At 42.8% G+C, this 19,448-nt stretch overlaps 1 protein-coding gene across 16 annotated transcripts in view; it reads right to left on the bottom strand.

Annotated features, from left to right (window-relative positions):
• Nucleotides 1-19,448, bottom strand: part of GPHN (gephyrin) — a 383,133-nt gene that overhangs the window by 14,912 nt on the left and 348,773 nt on the right. For all 16 annotated transcript variants that reach the window (XM_088465315.1, XM_088465310.1, XM_088465314.1 and 13 more), the window contains 10 exons: nucleotides 17,641-17,778; nucleotides 16,760-16,852; nucleotides 16,530-16,585; nucleotides 15,283-15,402; nucleotides 14,270-14,328; nucleotides 12,975-13,128; nucleotides 11,954-12,075; nucleotides 10,641-10,728; nucleotides 1,056-1,129; nucleotides 629-693 (listed from right to left, as the gene is read on the bottom strand). In XM_088465315.1, the coding sequence (XP_088321441.1) occupies nucleotides 629-693; nucleotides 1,056-1,129; nucleotides 10,641-10,728; nucleotides 11,954-12,075; nucleotides 12,975-13,128; nucleotides 14,270-14,328; nucleotides 15,283-15,402; nucleotides 16,530-16,585; nucleotides 16,760-16,852; nucleotides 17,641-17,778 (969 nt within the window). The remainder of the gene's footprint in view (nucleotides 1-628; nucleotides 694-1,055; nucleotides 1,130-10,640; nucleotides 10,729-11,953; nucleotides 12,076-12,974; nucleotides 13,129-14,269; nucleotides 14,329-15,282; nucleotides 15,403-16,529; nucleotides 16,586-16,759; nucleotides 16,853-17,640; nucleotides 17,779-19,448) is intronic.

Here is a 19,448-nt window from a genome sequence, read left to right as displayed (position 1 = left end):
AATGAGGCGTTTGTGGGTGGTAACAGGGGAAGGTGCTTGAAAACGGGGAGTGGAGATCCCAACGCAGGCGTGCCGGGCGTTTAAAGGGTGTGCATAATTAATACAGCAGCGTCATCGACCACGTCACTTGGTTGTTTTATAGTTAGAACTGCTCGCATGACTGTGGTAGGAAAAACCAACCACAAGAATAGCGAGCAGTTCATACGCCGTCCGATGTACTCGATTAATCTAATAAATAGCGGACATGACGTATGATGAGAGCGGCCAGGGGGCGTCTTTTTCAAAATTATGTTCGCATGTTTTGTTCACTCGTTCAGACATAGAGGCGCGAACAGACCGCAAAGAGCGAACGGTTAATTTAAATAGCCAGCCCCTTTTCTGGACGAGCGAGCGCAAATAGCATCCGGCTCTGAATCAGGCCCATAGAGAGAACAGATTGAAGAGAGAAACGTTATAGCCTCAAATTGCATCTTTGCCCCTGTCTGTGCATGAAACCTCTACATGACTTCCACAATCAAGAAGGTAAAAAGCATGGATGGGAAGGTTTATAATAAACTGCTTTGACATTTATATCACTGCAAACTGTCCTCACAAGAATTCACTGCAAACTGTCAGTTATTCTGCTTACCTGGGAGTGCAAATATGATTTTCCTTATACCATCAATATCCAAAGTTGCAAAGGTGGTTGGCAGGCTGCAAGACAGAGCCGATATACAGTTACTGGTCAGCACATGCTTGGAAAACATTTGCTCTCCCGTTACCCTTCTCTAGATTTCCCCTAAATGTCCCTGTATCACAGACAAGTAGATCTCAGAACAGCCTGAACAGCCCATTTCTTTCCCTATATAAACACCCACTACCATGATACATTGTATAACTATATGGCTGAGTCGCTGGACCTCTCTCTGCCTTCACCTAAAGTATTGCTGGGGTTAATGTCCTTAGCCATTGCATCTTCATTCATTTCTACAATGTACACAGCGAGAAAGGTCAATATGTATTAATTTCCCTGTAAACAAATTAATTACAAAGGAAACTTAACCAGAAGGCCTTACCCTGGCTTCATAAACACTCGGCCAAAGTGGATTTGTGCATGGAGATCAATATCCAGCACCTGCTTAAGGTAATCCTATTGGACAAGAGGAAAATATCAATAACTGCAGATGAAAACATACATCTACCCCTAAAATCTGATATTTATATTACCCCACACCAAGAGAGACAAAGGAAATCCACTACCCTTCCCCAGAATCAGGATGTGGTTCTGGTAAGATAAATGGTGGATAGCAATAATGGGTGTCAGCATCTGATGGAGTGTCTAAGCCCTGCTTCCAAAACTCCTGTTTTGTCTTCTGCTGTGTCTCAACGTTTCAACCATACCACACCACCAGTATCTACACAACCATACCACACCACCAGTATCTGCACAACCATACCATACCACCAGTATCTGCACAACCATACCACACCACCAGTATCTGCACAACCATACCACACCACCAGTATCTGCACAACCATACCACACCACCAGTATCTGCACAACCATACCACACCACCAGTATCTGCACAACCATACCACACCACCAGTATCTGCACATCCATACCACACCACCAGTATCTCCACAACTATACCACACCACCAGTATCTGCACAACCATACCACACCACCAGTATCTGTACAACCGAACCACACCACCAGTATCTGCATAACCATACCACACCAACATTATCTGCACAACCATACCACACCACCAGTATCTGCACAACCATACCACACCACCAGTATCTGCACAACCATACCACACCATCATTATCTGCACAACCATACCACACCACCAGTATCTGCACAACCATACATAACACAACCATTATCTGCACAACCATACCACACCCCCAGTATCTGCACAACCATACAACACCACCAGTATCTGCACAACCACACAATCATTATCTGCACAAAAATACCACACCACCAGTATCTCCACAACCATACATAACACAACCATTATCTGCACAACCATACCACACCATCAATATCTGCACAACCATTCCACACTATCATTATTTGCACAGCCATACCACACCACCAGTATCTGCACAATTAATACCACACCACCAGTATTTGCACAACCATACCAAACCATCATTATCTGCACAACCATACCACACCACAAGTATCTGCACAACCGTACCACACTACAAGTATCTGCACAACCGTACCACACTACAAGTATCTGCACAACCGTACCACACTACAAGACACTACAAGTATCTGCACAACCATACCACATGTCAGTATCGGCACACCACACCCCACTATCAAATATTTACACAACCACACCACAACAGACCACTGGTAACGGCACAACCATAGCACACCTTTGGTACAGTATCTGCACAACCATACCACACCACCAGTATCTGCACAACCATACCACACCATCATTATCTGCACAACCATACCACACCACCAGTATCTGCACAACCATACATAACACAACCATTATCTGCACAACCATACCACACCCCCAATATCTGCACAACCATACAACACCACCAGTATCTGCACAACCACACAATCATTATCTGCACAAAAATACCACACCACCAGTATCTCCACAACCATACATAACACAACCATTATCTGCACAACCATACCACACCATCAATATCTGCACAACCATTCCACACTATCATTATTTGCACAGCCATACCACACCACCAGTATCTGCACAATTAATACCACACCACCAGTATTTGCACAACCATACCAAACCATCATTATCTGCACAACCATACCACACCACAAGTATCTGCACAACCGTACCACACTACAAGTATCTGCACAACCGTACCACACTACAAGTATCTGCACAACCGTACCACACTACAAGACACTACAAGTATCTGCACAACCGTACCACACTACAAGTATCTGCACAACCGTACCACACTACAAGACACTACAAGTATCTGCACAACCATACCACATGTCAGTATCGGCACACCACACCCCACTATCAAATATTTACACAACCACACCACAACAGACCACTGGTAACGGCACAACCATAGCACACCTTTGGTACAGTATCTGCACAACCATACCACACCATCATTATCTGCACAACCATACCACACCACCAGTATCTGCACAACCATACATAACACAACCATTATCTGCACAACCATACCACACCCCCAGTATCTGCACAACCATACAACACCACCAGTATCTGCACAACCACACAATCATTATCTGCACAAAAATACCACACCACCAGTATCTCCACAACCATACATAACACAACCATTATCTGCACAACCATACCACACCATCAATATCTGCACAACCATTCCACACTATCATTATTTGCACAGCCATACCACACCACCAGTATCTGCACAATTAATACCACACCACCAGTATTTGCACAACCATACCAAACCATCATTATCTGCACAACCATACCACACCACAAGTATCTGCACAACCGTACCACACTACAAGTATCTGCACAACCGTACCACACTACAAGTATCTGCACAACCGTACCACACTACAGGTATCAGCACAACCGTACCACACTACAAGACACTACAAGTATCTGCACAACCATACCACATGTCAGTATCGGCACACCACACCCCACTATCAAATATTTACACAACCACACCACAACAGACCACTGGTAACGGCACAACCATAGCACACCTTTGGTACAGTATCTGCACAACCATACCACATTACCGGTATTTTCACAACCATGCTACACTACTGGTATCTATAACATTATACTGCAGTGCCATTAGCTGCAAAAAGTGTACAAAACCACTGATAGCTGCACAATCATATTACACTGCAGATATCTGCACAACTATAGCAGATGACCATTAGCTGCACAACCATAGCACACTACCGAACCACATCACCGGTTGCTGCATAACTATACCACTGTTAGCTGCACATTCGTATCACACCACTGACAACAACACAACATGCCACACCACTGGTATCTACACAACCATACCACACCACCTGTATCAACACTACCATACCACACCACTGGTATCTACACAACCGTACCACACCACCTGTATCAACACTACCATACCACACCACTGGTACCTACACAACCGTACCACACCACCTGTATCAACACTACCGTACCACACCACTGTTATCTACACAACCGTAGCACACCACCTGTATCAACACTACCGTACCACACCACTGTTATCTACACAACCGTAGCACACCACCTGTATCAACAGTACCGCACCACACCACTGGTATCTACACTACTGTACCACACTACTGATATCTGCACAGCCATATCACACCCCCGTCAACCACACAACATGCCACACCATTGGTATCTAGTCTACACAAAGGTACCACACCACCTGTATCAACACTACCATACCACACCATTGGTATCTACACAAAGGTACCACACCACCTGTATCAACACTACCATACCACACCATTGGTATCTACACAACCATACCACGCCACCTGTATCAACACTGCCGTACCACACCACTGGTATCTACACAACTGTATCACACCACCGGCAACCACACAACATGCCACACCATTGGTATCTACACAACCGTACCACTGGTATCTGCACAACCGTCACACACCACGGGTAGTCACACAGAAATGCTACACAGTTTTTTTTTTTAATTGCGAAAATTTTAGAAAAGTAGAAAACTTATAGGTAATAGTCCAAATGCAAATAAAATAATGTAATGACAGAACATAAAACCAAATAAGAATAGAAGTGTAGTCACCATCAGCTCTGCATAGCGTTTTTATTCTAGAAGTGACAAAATGGGAGGGGTAAAAAGGAGAGGGTGGCAGTTGGGTGAAGTGGTGCCCATGAGGCCAGCACCAAAAGAGAGCAGAACAAGACAGATATCACTAGAACCTACTTAAATGAGATGAGGGGAATGAAACACCACAGAATAGATATTTAGTTCAATCATCTATTTAAAATGCAACATAACAGAGCTTTAATATTGGTGGCTGCTGATGCTTCTGCCTTACAGTAGACACACACACTGTCTCCAATAGAAACTAGTATGGTTAGTCCTATGCCGGCTTACACATCAAAACGGTGCGTAGCTGGCCGATCTGACAGGCATCGGACCCTGCATTGGCAAGTGCATACACACTTGTACAATGCACAGGGCAACGGCGCAATGTAAAATTCCATGCTGGATTCTTCTGCTGATTAAAATGATATGCAGCATGCCTATATTCTGTGTGCATCTTCGGGTGTATCTGTATATGAAATGCTACGTTACAGTGTCAGTGGCTGTAAAACTTCAACATAGCGTTTCACAGGCAGATACACCCACAGAACATAGGCATGCTACATATCATTTTAATCAGCAGAAGCTGTCTCTGCTAGCTACTCGCATCACTGTGTGAATAAGACACATTTGAAGGTAATACGTCATTCAAAAAGGCGCTCGGAGCTGCCGAGTCACGCCACGGCAAGGTACAATTAGAAGGGCTGTTTAACGTGCAAGGAGGCTAGATATGAGTACACATCTGTATTGTCCACTTGTTAAGAGTTAATGGCAAAAAATTTAAATGACAGGGTACGGTCACAAAAAAAAGCCAAACTATTAAGTCTGGGCACCAAGGAGAACAGAAAGCGCCTCTTGCATATACAAAGGTTTCTGTGACTTGATGGGCTGTCATGATTCACAGAATATATCTGGACGGAAACAAAAGTATATATTATCTACAGTTAGGTCCATAAATATTGGGACATTGACAGAATTTTCATATTTTGTCCTCTATTCACCACAATGGCTTTGAAATTAAACAAACAAGATGTGATTTAACTGCAGACTTTCAGATTTAATTTGAGGGTAATTACATCCAAATCAGGTGAACGGTGTAGGAATTACAACGGTTTCTATATGTGCCTCCCACTTTTTAAGGGGCCAAAAGTAATGGGACAAACTAAACAATCCTAAATCAAACTTTCACTTTTTAATACTTTGTTGCAAATCCTTTGCAGACAATTACAGCCTGAAGTCTGGAACGCATAGACATCACCAGACGCTGGGTTTCATCCCTGGTGATGCTCTGCCAGGCCTCTACTGCAAATGTCTTCAGTTCCTGCTTGTTCTTGGGGCATTTTCCCTTCAGTTTTGTCTTCATCAAGTGAAATGCATGCTCAATCGGATTCAGGTCAGGGGATTGACTTGGCCATTGCATAACATTCCACTTTTTAGCCTTACAAAACTCTTTGGTTGCTTTTACAGTATGCTTCGGGTCATTGTCCATCTGCACTGTGAAGCGCCGTCCAATGAGTTCTGAAGCATTTGACTGAATATGAGCATATAATATTGCCCGAAACACTTCAGAATTCATTCTGCTGCTTTTGTCAGCAGTCACATCATCAATAAATACAAGGGAACCAGTTCCATTGGCAGCCATACATGCCCACGCCATGACTCTACCATCACCATGCTTCACTGATGAGGTGGTATGTTTTGGATCATGAGCAGTTTCTTTCCTTCTCTTCTCTTCCCATCACTCTGGTACAAGTTGATCTTTGTCTCATCTGTCAATAGGATGTTGTTCCAGAACTGTAATGGTTTTTTTAGATGTTGTTTGGCAAACTGTAATCTGGTCTTCCTGTTTTTGTGGCTCACCAATGGTTTGCATCTTGTGGTGAACCCTCTATATTCACTCTTGTGAAGTCTTCTCTTGATTGTTGACTTTGACACATATACATCTATCTCCTGGAGAGTGTTCTTGATTTGGCCAACTGTTGTGAAGGGGTTTTTCTTCACCAGGGAAATAATTCTTCTGTTATCCACCACAGTTGTTTTCCGTGGTCTTCCGGGTCTTTTGGTGTTGCTGAGCTCTCCGGTGCGTTCTTTCTTTTTAAGAATGTTCCAAACAGTTGATTTGGCCACACCTAATGTTTTTGCTATCTCTCTGATGGGTTTGTTTTGATTTTTCAGCCTAATGATGGCTTGCTTCACTGATAGTGACAGCTCTTTGGATCTCATATTGAGAGTTGACAGCAACTGATTCCAAATGCAAATGTCACACCTAGAATCAACTCCAGACCTTTTACCTGCTTAATTGATAATGAAATAACGAGGGAATAGCCCACACCTGTCCATGAAATAGCTTTTGAGTTGATAGTCTCATTACTTTTGGCCCCTTAAAAAGTGGGAGGCACATATTGAAACTGTTGTAATTCCTACACCGTTCACCCGATTTGGATGTAATTACCCTCAAATTAAATCTGAAAGTCTGCAGTTAAAGCACATCTTGTTTGTTTCATTTCAAAGCCATTGTGGTGGTGAATAGAGGCCAAAATCAGAAAATTCTGTCAATGTCCCAATATTTATGGACCTGACTGTATATAGAGGAGGTGTTAATTCTATGGAGAACTTTTAAAAGTGTCAGGTTGATTGCTAGGAATGCAGGTTAGTCATAGGATGGCGGTTAGGAATGCAGGTTAGTCACAGTATGGCAGTTAGGAATGCAGGTCACAGGACGGTGGTCAGGAATGCAGGTTAGTCACAGGATGGTGGCTAGGAATGCAGGTTAGTCAAAGGATAGTGGTTAGGAATGCAGGTTAGTCACAGGACGGTGGTCAGAAATGCAGGTTAGTCACAGGATGGTGGCTAGGAATGCAGGTTAGTCACAGGATGGTGGCTAGGAATGCATGTTAGTCACAGGATGGTAGTTAGGAATGCAGGTTAGTCACATGATGGTGGTTACATGATGGTGGTTAGGAAAGCAGGTTAGTCACAGGATGGTGGTTAGGAATGCAGGTTAGTCACAGGATGGTGAGTAGGAATGCAGCGGAGAGCAATTTTCTGCATTTGATTATGTGATATGATGTGTTACTTTTTAAATGCCTTGATGTTCAAGCCTGGCAATATGAAGCAACATCATACATGTTGTCAAAGTATTACTTTACATTGATCAAACTGTACGGAAATTAAAAGATATTTTTTTAAAGAAAAAAATGAAATTGTATCTTCATACACAACATGGGACGTATTTGATTTTTGAAGGTTGAATATTTGTAATGGTTGCCATTTGCTTGGCGGAATGCTTTAGGTGCTGCTGCTGCCATCTAATGGTGAGGCAAGGTAACACTGCGCTCATCTTCAAATGCATAATGAAGCGTGGAGGTCAAATAAACCCTACAGTTTAATTCCTCTGCTCAGCTCTCCTCCAAGCTTCATTAAATAATCTATTTCAGCTCTGGTAAGTTTCATTATGTCATTGCCTTAAGCTTTTCTGGGTAGGAACCTCAATCCTAATAATAATCATGCAAAATCAAATCATGGCATACACCATAAATAGTTCAATATGAACGGCACTTTGCATATAATCTCACAGGCCATCTATTTAACCCTAAAATCTTATCGGTAGTACATATAAACTACATTAAGACTTGCTACACTCTCACCTGTGTTACTCACTCTACCATTATATACACATATGTTACAACACTGGTGGGTTTCACCCAACCCAAGAAGGACAGGACGGAGCCCACTTCTATGAGCATGGGAGGCTTACTTTATTCAGACAACTAATTGATGTACCATTGTTGGTTTTAGTTCTACCATCTTTAGAAATAAAACATTTGTTGGAAATTCATGAGATATTCATGAGATATGGTCTTCAAACACTACCACTGCTATTTTACAGATCAAAAACAGATGGTGTGCCGTTTTTCATTGGTAACCATTTATACGGTATGTCATGTTTATATGACTGCCAAATTGGAATTTTAGTCATGTGTTGATTTAAATAATGGTGTATAGATATGTTTTTGCCATTTGGACAGCAGTGCTGTGAATGTCTTTGTTTGATTTGTTCTTGTGGTTGGCAGCCCATGGCACAGCTGCTTGGGTATGTAGTTGACAAAATTCATTATACTTTTTTATTGTTTTATTAGTTATATAATGTTGTTTGCTCCTTTCCAGTGCCTTGAGTCTATTGTCTCTCATTTCTGTTGTACTTGTTATACATACTCCTGTATATTATATATATATCTCTTGTATGCTACATGCAAGTCACTGCATATACTGTGATATGGCACATAAGCAAATGTATACATACTGTAGATGTATTATTCTCAGTTTTATTCATGTTGCACTGTAGAATTACTTAAAAGAGATCCGACATTACACACAAGTACAAACAAAAACTACAGAGGGAACACTTTTAGAACTTCCAATCTAAGAAGCAGATTCAATTAGCTGCGGGGCTTTCTACGTCACTAACGCTCCGTCTGCAGCTATTCAATTACTGCTGCTACCCCACACACTGTAAGCCCCAGTGAGTGCACTTAATGAAGATTTTTCCTCGCAGCTCCAAGAGGGCTTACCGCACAGCTTAACCCTATAGCTCCGGGCACTTAACTTGGTATCTAAGAGTTAACGTGCGTTAGTCGCGGGCTTATTGCACAGGGAATTTAGCTAGCAGTTGAATAGCTCCGGGAGTTAAATCTCTGAGCTACATGAATCTGTAAATGTAATAGAGCTGCTAAAATAGCAGAGACTCACAGATGGAAAGTGAAAGGGACAGGCTGGGTGAGTGTGTTTACTGGAGGACACACTGGTGCAAGACACACTGATGGAGGAACACATTCGTAATAGAACACACTGGGGCACAATGGTGAAAAACACACTGATTGAGAACCACATTGGTGGAGGACGCACTGGTGAAGAACACACTGGTGGAGTGCATAACGGTTAAGGACACACTGGTGAAGAACATAGGGTTGGAGGTCACACTGTTGCATGGCACAGCGGTGGAGGACACACAGGTGAAGAACACGCTGGTGAAGGGCATACTGGTGAGGGGCACATTATTGGATGGCACAGCGGTGGAGGACACAATGGTAAAAAAAACCCACACTGATGGAGGGCATAGTGGTGAGGGACACACCAGTGGAGAACACACTGGTGGAAGGCATAGTGGTGAAGGACACACCAGTGAAGAACACACTGGTGAGGGACACACCAGTGAAGAACACACTGGTGGAAGGAATATTGGTGAGAGACACGCCAGTGAAGAAAATGTGGTGGAAGGCATACTGGTGATGGACACACCAGTGAAGAACACGTGGTGGAAGGCATACTGGTGAGAGGGACACACCAGTGAAGAACACGTGGTGGAAGGCATACTAATGAGGGACACATGGTGGAAGACATACTGGTGAGGGACACATGGTGGAAGACATACTGGTGAGGGACACGTGGTGGAAGACATACTGGTGAGGAACATGTGGTGAAAGGCATACTGGTGAGGGACACATGGTGGAAGACATACTGGTGAGGAACATGTTGTGAAAGGCATACTGGTGAGGGACACGTGGTGGAAGGGATACTGATGAGGGACACGTGGTGGAAGGCATACTGGTGAGGGACACGTGGTGGAAGGCATACTGGTGAGGGACACGTGGTGGAAGGCATACTGGTGAGGGACACGTGGTGGAAGGCATACTAGTGAGGGACACACCAGTGGAAGACAAATTAGTGGAGCAGATGATTTTGAACTTTATAAAGTGTGCTATATTTATGTCATGTTTTGCACAGATTCACTTTCAAGCTTTTACACCCATATTTACCTTCTCTCCCATGGATACACCTCCTGATGTGATGATAACATCAGCACGACTGATACCTTCATTTAAGGCATTTAATAAGTCATCTGGGCTGTGGGGAAAAGCAAGCAGTAATGAATAATTATCTCTCTCTGTTCTAAAAACCTACCGTCACCTAAAAACAAACAATATAGTGGGGATTCTCCCCAAATGAGAGCACGCTGTAATTTTGAATAACAAGTGGTGTCACTATTTGAAATGAATACATATAAAAGGCTATGTATAATGTACATAGTGATGTGCCTTCCTAACTGAAAAGGCAGAGTGTGAGTCATCTTAGGCTTGTGGTGCAGACTTAACTGTGTCTATTGCAATCTTCATCTGCAGGATCAGAGCTAGTAATGTCACAGCAACTCAACTGCAGGCCATAGCTTTCACTGGAATAAGATAACACCAGAGCACTGTAATTATGTGCTGGCAGGAGCTTCTGCAGTCTTTACAAGAGTGTGGGAGGGTGGGGGGTGGTACAGGGGGAGCACTTTCTTTTTTGAGATCTGGAATGTCAACTTAACCCTTAAATGTGTATTACCTGCATGGTTCATAAGTAAATCAAAGTTAAGACTTAATCATACCAACCATCATTGTTGTGGGTTTGGTTTAGGAATAGATATCAAAAGGGTAGTATAGAATGGTTGATATGTTTCCACCATCATACCATCATATAAATCCTATCGATGGTATATAACCATAGCTCGGACACCATTTGATGATTTTAATCATCGATAGCAGCGCATGTGCAGAAGAGACTGGCGGTGTCAGTGTACTGTAGGTTTATTGGCAAAAGCAAGTAGGAGGGCGGGGGCTACCACTGTTTATTATTATCCTCTGAGACGCTGTGAGAGTGAGAACCAATCAGAGCAAACCATATTGCCTAGTGGGACAGCTTCCAACAGACTGGTTAAGCGTTTTCAGCCACTCACAGCGCAGGAAAAAAAAAAAAAAAACTCCATTGCATCACCATTGGATCTACCCCGTTCAATGGTGCAGATGGAAAATCCATCGCCATCGGTCGCAAACATCGACATCCCTAAGTCTGGATTGGGACAGGGGGCGGAGCCATGCCATAGTAGTGTTGTTCACGCCACAGAGGCGGCATCCCTAGCGACAAAAAGTATTAGGCTACCCATTACCAGGACTCTTGATTCTTGCAACCACCTTTTCACTGGTGCACGCCCCAGCGGAAGGTGCATTGCGGCACCCACTGACTGCTGTGCAGGGGTACTCCCTTCTGCTGTAAGAGTATCTGGGACTATCTGAATTTAGTTTAGGGAACTTACTTGTCTCCTACAATGCCCAAGTTGATGGTAGGGTAGCCGTGTTCCTGAATTGTTGCTAGAAGGGTTGAGCGATTGCTGTCACGAATTTTACCCGGCAGAAGATCGTCTTCAGGATTTAATAGCTGTAGGAGAACATCACAGATGTAACTTATCATAATAAAACCTATGTATTCCATTGTTTTGAAATGCCTAATTATTAGTACAATTAAAGAAAACACACATCCCCATACAATTTCCATTTACACACTGTGGCTGGGCAGGTGAGTCTAGTGTAAGTCCTCCTCAACAGGCTACTCTGTCTAATTCAACTGCTTCCACCAACTAAAACACTGGGACTTGTACTGAACATTTGTTTAACATTACGAACCAGAGATGATGTCACACAGAAATGACCAGGGACAACTTATTTCCATAGGGACTTGCCAAGAGGAAGCTGCTAGGGATACAGTCATCCCCCTTTTATAGGGACATTTCACCTTGCCTAATCCCCAATTATCATGGCCCCCAACTGCTGCAGCCAGGTCATGAAGTTGCTATCAGCCAATAATCACAAAGGCTGATAGCAGTTGGGACACTTACTACAGGCCTAGTGTAAGCACACAGAGATTATCCGAGTGCTGTACTGGGTCCTGCTGCTTTCAGCCTCTGTAATTATTGGTCGGCAGATACTGCTGATCCATAGCCTGCAACGAAATATGATTAGTCCACTTCACAATTCACCTCCGGGCATAAATACAAACAAATCCAGCAGGAAATTCGATTAATTAAGTTGATTAATGTAGGTAAGGAGAAAATCAAAAGTTTATGAGACACTTGGAAGTAATGTTGCAAAGACTGGATCAGACAGTAACATAAACTAAAGCTATTTTGTATACAAGTAGTATTGAGTTCATTATTGGCTAAATACACCCAAAAGTTGAAAAAATATAACTTTATTAAAGTTACGTGTTGAGGTCCTTTGATTTGCATACACACTTTTTATATTAAAGGGTAATCTTAAATAACAGTACATTGTACAGACCTCATTTCCTGTTGACATAACGGCAACTACTGGAAACTTGTTTACTTCAACTTCTGTAACGCCAACAGTTGCCAGTAGACCAATTTCGGAGGGTCCCATGTGCGTGCCCTTCGCCAGTACACACTCGCCTCTCTTAATGTCATGGCCTATTGGTCTAGGAAGAGAGGGGGAAAGTTTGTACCTGTTATAAACATATTTTCTCTGAGCATGTATTTATGTCTAACAAATGGGTATAAAATAGGCATGTGCAGGCTCGGATTAGTTCCGATTTTCCCGCCAAATTCATATTTTTCCCGCCAAAAAATGGGTCTCAGAAAGAGGCAAAATGTCATCTTTCATGGACAAACATCATCTTTCATGGACTTTTGTCCAGGAATGATGATGTTTGTCCATGAAAAATGACGTTTTGCCTCTTTCTGAGACCCGATTTTTGGCAGGAAAAATCTGAATTTGGCGGGAAAATCCGAACTAATCTGAGCCTGCACATCCCTAGTATTAAAATACTTTAGGATTCCACAGGAAGACTATAGAACTTAAAATAGATACACGTTTACCATAATGACTGACCCCAACACTTTATTCAAACAACTACTACAGTTATATGCGTTTTTATGTTAGTAGAATATATCCTGATCCACAAATGATTACTCTACAGAAGAGGCAGTAACATGTTAGGTATAAGTAGTGTTTAACAATATACTTTTAAGTATTATTGGCGTATCTCCAATAAGTGCAGGGTGCACGCACCCTGAACGGCCATCACTGTGTGCTGTGTAATGCCCCCCCACATGTATTGTGCTGGTGGCGCCATCTTCGGAAAATTTGGAGCCGTTGCAGCAGATAGCAAAGACTCTAGCACAAAGCAGAGTCTTTGCTATGGTCTGTGCATGCACCATCTTCCCGAAATTATAGCTGGAAAGGTGATGCCGTCGGAAGAAGGTACAGTATAGGTGGAGCCCAGCTGCCGCCTCAGTTAAGAGTATGCAACTTTGAGCAACTATGGGCGATTCAGTCGTATCCATTTCAGGCGTGTCTCCTCTTGTGGCTTGGTGGCACAGAGGCTTTCGCTCATATGCTGATTGTTCAGAGGGCACGCCGTAAGCATGTAGGGTGGAGTCTTAAGCGACGTGGAGTTGACCATAGGTCTGATTTAAGATGGCTCTCTTCCTCCAGGAAAACTCTAAATGCTGCCGAAGATCGGCCTTTACTTCTAATGTGTAACTCTGAATTATCCCCTACCTGCATAAATAGATTGCACATTATCTAACATAAGATTCTTTTCCAGCATGTCTCACCTGATATCTTGGCCTGGCCGAGCCTGCACCAGTATACGGACTTCCAGTTCCTCTGTTCCCTGTAAAATAAAGGTATTTTGTCTGCGAAGTAATAGAAAATACCCTAAGATGATATGTAGTAGGACTTTCTGAAAAACAATCTTCATTCATTTTATTCTGCAAAATGCGTTGGATCCACAAACTAGATCCTTGCTCCAAATAACTCCTCCAATCTACTGGTGCAAATGCCTCCATCTTGCCCAGAAAACTTATGCACTTTGGAGGAACCTACTGTAGGTACATCAGCAATGTGATGGCACCAAAGATGATTGTTGCCTAAATTTTTTGAGCATAGCATCACTGTTTCCTTTACAACCAATGCAGTGTGATTGACCAGCTTCCCTGTGGGCATTACATAGTTTATAACTTCTTTTACATAAGGATCAATTTGTAAAATAATTTATCTACATGGAATCTCTGCTATTTGGCAGAATTTTAGAACCTGGCAAATTATTTGCACATCTCTACTAAAGTTGGCCACATATCTAAAGATTATCTGTCCAACCAGCCAACTAGTTGATTGGTTGGAATGAAAATCTGGTAACGTATGGGAGTAACTGATGATCAGCAATTTGCTCCTAAATGCCAGAAAACAGATGAAAATGGTCATCAGACAAGTTTGTTAAATGTTTGATCTAAACAGTTTTTGTCCATTTTCCAGCGTTTGGAATCAAATTGCTGATTGTCATTTGCTTTCATACCTTACCAGATTTTCATTCCAACCAATCAACTAGTTAGCTGGTTGGACAGATAATCTTTAGATGTGTGGCCAGCTTTAGCACCACACTATGTTGGTGTTTTTGCTAGAATACTGGTCAGCATGGCCAACAGGACAACTACTGTATCGCCAATAGGGTATGCCGGACACCACCAGAGAAACTGTACAACGGTACAAATTGAAACAGATTGTAGTACAAATTGGTATTAAGGGTATATTATGTGATAATATCTGATTCAGTAGTATCGATACTCACGTCGTCCGATTCCCTAATCAGCTCAGTGTCTTCCACTTGCACCACTGCGTCAGCACCACAGGGAATTGGGGCTCCAGTTGTTACCCTCATCACTTGCCCTGGCATCACTGTTTGAGTTGGCTAAAGTTATATCAAAAGAAAGAAAATGAAGCACCTGAGACTTTGCTGGTTATAATATATCTAGATATGTCGCTGTTTCTACCAGATGATACAAGTTTAATTTTAACCACAGATTCAATATTTATCCCAAACTTCAACATTAAATCAGCAGTCCTAATCCAAGCCTTAATCTCAACCCATCCCATCTCCCCAAATACTGTACTATGGGTAAATCTCACACAGTATCATTTACAATTGAGATCCCAAGACCGATGATAGTTACTGACTTGTAGTTTGATAAGCAGAAGGGGGTCTATTGATAAGAGATTCATCCTAAACCTACTTGTGTTCTGTATAGGTGCAGCAACATCCCTTGTTGGCAATCCACTAACAATAACTAAAAATGAAATGGTGACCAGTGCTGCACGCCTGCTGTTTTCAAATTAGTTCAGCTTCATCTGGTGTTTTTTAAAAAGATATATTACAATATTTTAGTGAAATATGCAAGCTCGCCTATCTTCATTCAGAGATGCAAACTTGCCTATTTTTATTCAGAGATGCACACTTGCCTGTCTTCATTCAGAGATGTACCCTTGTCTATCTTTATTCAAAAATGCACGCTCGCCTATCTACATTCAAAAATGGATGCTTGCCTATCTTCATTCAGACATCCACGCTTGCCTATCTTCATTCAGAGATACACACTTGTCTATCTTCATTCAGAGATGCACACTTGCCTATCTTCATTCAGAGATGCACGCTCTCCTATCTTCTCTGAGATGCACGCTCTCCTATCTTCACTCAGAGATGCACGCTCTCCTATCTTCACTCAGAGATGCACGCTCTCCTATCTTCTCTCAGAGATGCACGCTCTCCTATCTTCACTCAGAGATGCACGCTCTCCTATCTTCACTCAGAGATGCACGCTCTCCTATCTTCACTCAGAGATGCACGCTCTCCTATCTTCACTCAGAGATGCACGCTCTCCTATCTTCACTCAGAGATGCACGCTCTCCTATCTTCACTCAGAGATGCACGCTCTCCTATCTTCACTCAGAGATGCACGCTTGCCTATCTTCATTCAGAGATGCATGCTCGCCTATCCTCATTCAGACACACGAAAAAAAATATGCAGAGAGAAACATTACCTGTTCGCCAGCTTGGGACTCGCCAATGATGAAACGATCTCCAGGGCCATCTGCAGCTATACATATTTTCAGATTATTAAGAAATGAATAGAAAAAAAAGGATTACAAATTAAAGATCTAGACGACAGCAAGATGTTATTTAATGTGCTGTCGTATGTAACTTTTCATTCTAATGCAATAATCTTCCATGACTTGTATGGCAACAACAGCTCTGCTATAGTGTGATGTACCTCTTACTGCATATCCATCCTTTACTGATGCAGGGAATGGTGGTAAATTGTCTTTTGCATATACCTCTTGGGCAAGAACGCGGCCCATTCCATCTGGGGAGAAAACAGAGGTGCTGTAAGTAACAAGCACTTTCAGTGTGACCTACCTTACACATGGACGCTCTAAATATCTATCAGGACAGGAAAATGGCACAATATACACTTAGCTTAATACATTATGGCTACATCGGAATACAAATCGGCATATGCACCTCAACTTTGATCAGCCCCTGTTTGTGAGGCTATACAGCCACAAAGATACAACAAATACGCTGTTGCATACAGGACCAATGGCATCAGAAACCACGAGTCAAAACGATGGGCGCACCTGGAAGGTGGAGTGAAGTGTACGCAATAAAACACGTCTCCTGGGCGGGTTTTGGGTGTGTCGGTGAAAGTGGCTGCGAGGCACAGCCTCTTCCACAGAGACCATGTTCACACGGAGATGGCATGACGATGGTAGCCTGCCAAGAACCACTGGCGGTGTTGCAGCTAGCACGGGGGCGGTGAAACTGGGTATCTCAGGGTTTGCACTTTCAGGTGCATGCTACTGCACAAAGGGAAGGCTGATGCTACCATTTGCATATTATTGCTCCTGCGATTCCAGGAACAGACGCTAGAGCAGATGCAGCAGCATCCAAATGCTGAATCAGGCCCAAAACCACCTCTGATGTCATTACTAATTAGTTATGATGAATAAAAATGACTTCTTCGTGCCAAACGCTGTAGTTACAAGAGACTGGTTTAATGGAGGAAAAAATTATTTTTAATGGCCGACTGTTACTATATTATCAAGGTGGAGGGTGTTTGGAGCCCAGGCCATAGAGAAGAACATAATGCACCTCTGTAATTTATTATTTCCGTCCCAAGGACTGGAGTCATCTCCAGCACGGTAATGAAGGCTTTATCCATGGATGTTAGTGGGAACGGAGACATGCGGTGTCTTCTTGCTACCTTAGTGATGTCGACAGCACTGTGACCTGGAAACACAGCAAACATGTTGTCATTTACTATAAGCCTGCCCAGAGAATGCTATTCATTTGTTACATGACGGCTACAGCAGGGAGAAATAGCAACGCAATGAATATCTGAACAATGATATCAAGTATGTCCCAAGAAAACCAAAACCAGTATTTAAACACTTTTCAAATCTTAGTCAGAGATTCAAAAATGTATTGACCAGTAACATCTCGGTTAGGCTGGGGACCTTGCTCAGAGGGATTAAAAATAAAAAGTTCCAACACTGTAAAAGAAAACATGTCTATGGCCGTTGGTGCTGAAATCAGGTCTCTCATTTCACAGGTCTGCTCCAGTATATTACATATTTATCATTTATAAATATTGACTTGTTCTAGGTCTCAGGGGGAGATGTATTAAACCTTCTAAGGAGTGGAAAAGCTGTCGATAGCAACCAATCAGCATCTTCCTGTCATTTTATAGACTGCACTTGGTAAATGCTAGCTAAAAGCGGACTGGTTGCTATGGGCAACTTTTCCACTCTTTAGAAGGCTTTCTAGTCCATATCAATGTTACTTTAGACTTGAGGGCTATTATCATGTTAGGTTGATTAGAAATCAAACGCTATTTTAATCATTTTATAATACAGAGGTGTCCACATTCATCCATACACGTGTCATGATATGCATGATATGACTTAGACGCTCCGGCATAGGTAACAATTCCCGGATCTTTGTACCTTTATCTTAAACATCTATGTCACATTGCAGCTTTATCCAAAGGTACATAGAGTGTTCTGAGTGCTTAGGATTTGTATTTATATCTCAATGGAACTGGTATAAAGTCACAGATTAAGCACAACACTGCATTACGGGGTGAACGTCACGTCCAGGGCAGTAACTAGGGGTGTGCGAGCGAGCCTTGCCATCGCACTTAGTGCAGAGCCCTGTGGGCGGCACCATCGCTGCCCCATGGCACCTGCATGTGGCTTACAGAGCTGCATGGAGCACCCAAAGGATCCTCCGGACAGGCATCCTGCAAGCCTGTAGAGCTGCCCAGAGTGTCCTTAGGATGCTCCAGGCAGTGCTCGACTTACTGGAGCCAGCTGCCCCGCCTCCTGGGTGTGGCATCATGGGTTTAGAGGGCGGGGCCAGCACAGGACAGTATAGAGCCCATTTATGGCAATGATCACGGCTCACTCATATCGCTCCTCAATGTTTTGCCTTTTCTCCAGGTTAGTGTCAGATTCGTACACAGCCGCTGCATGCAAAGCCAACGCCCGTGTCCGGGGTACTCGTTCATTGTACATTTGTCACAATCTTAGTGTGAATAAAACTGTGTGGTGGACACATTGGGGCTGTTTAGTCACAATCTGTGGCGTGTCAAATGGGGCTATATGAGAATAGGTTAGCGAGGACACATATGTACTGTTGAATAATTCACTGAGTGTAAATACTGGACGGCTGTATATATAAATGACACCAGTGAGTCATGGGGCACGTCTCTGCAGTATACCAACATACTGCCACAGACATCCTGGACATTACAATGCACACAAGTTGGTCTCTGTTCCAAGGACACACATTACATAGGATTCATTCCCAGAGCACATAGGAGGAATATAAAAATAAAGATTTTTATTTGTAGCCGATTATGTAAAGTTCAATTAAACAACTCAGACACAAGAGCAATT

This window comes from Taudactylus pleione, unplaced genomic scaffold, assembly GCF_031769625.1.
Source record: "Taudactylus pleione unplaced genomic scaffold, aTauple2 ptg001956l, whole genome shotgun sequence".
In the NCBI taxonomy this organism is placed as follows: Eukaryota; Metazoa; Chordata; class Amphibia; order Anura; family Myobatrachidae; genus Taudactylus; species Taudactylus pleione.
The sequence above is the reverse complement of the archived record's forward strand: the minus strand, read 5'-3'. Positions and strand labels throughout refer to the sequence as shown.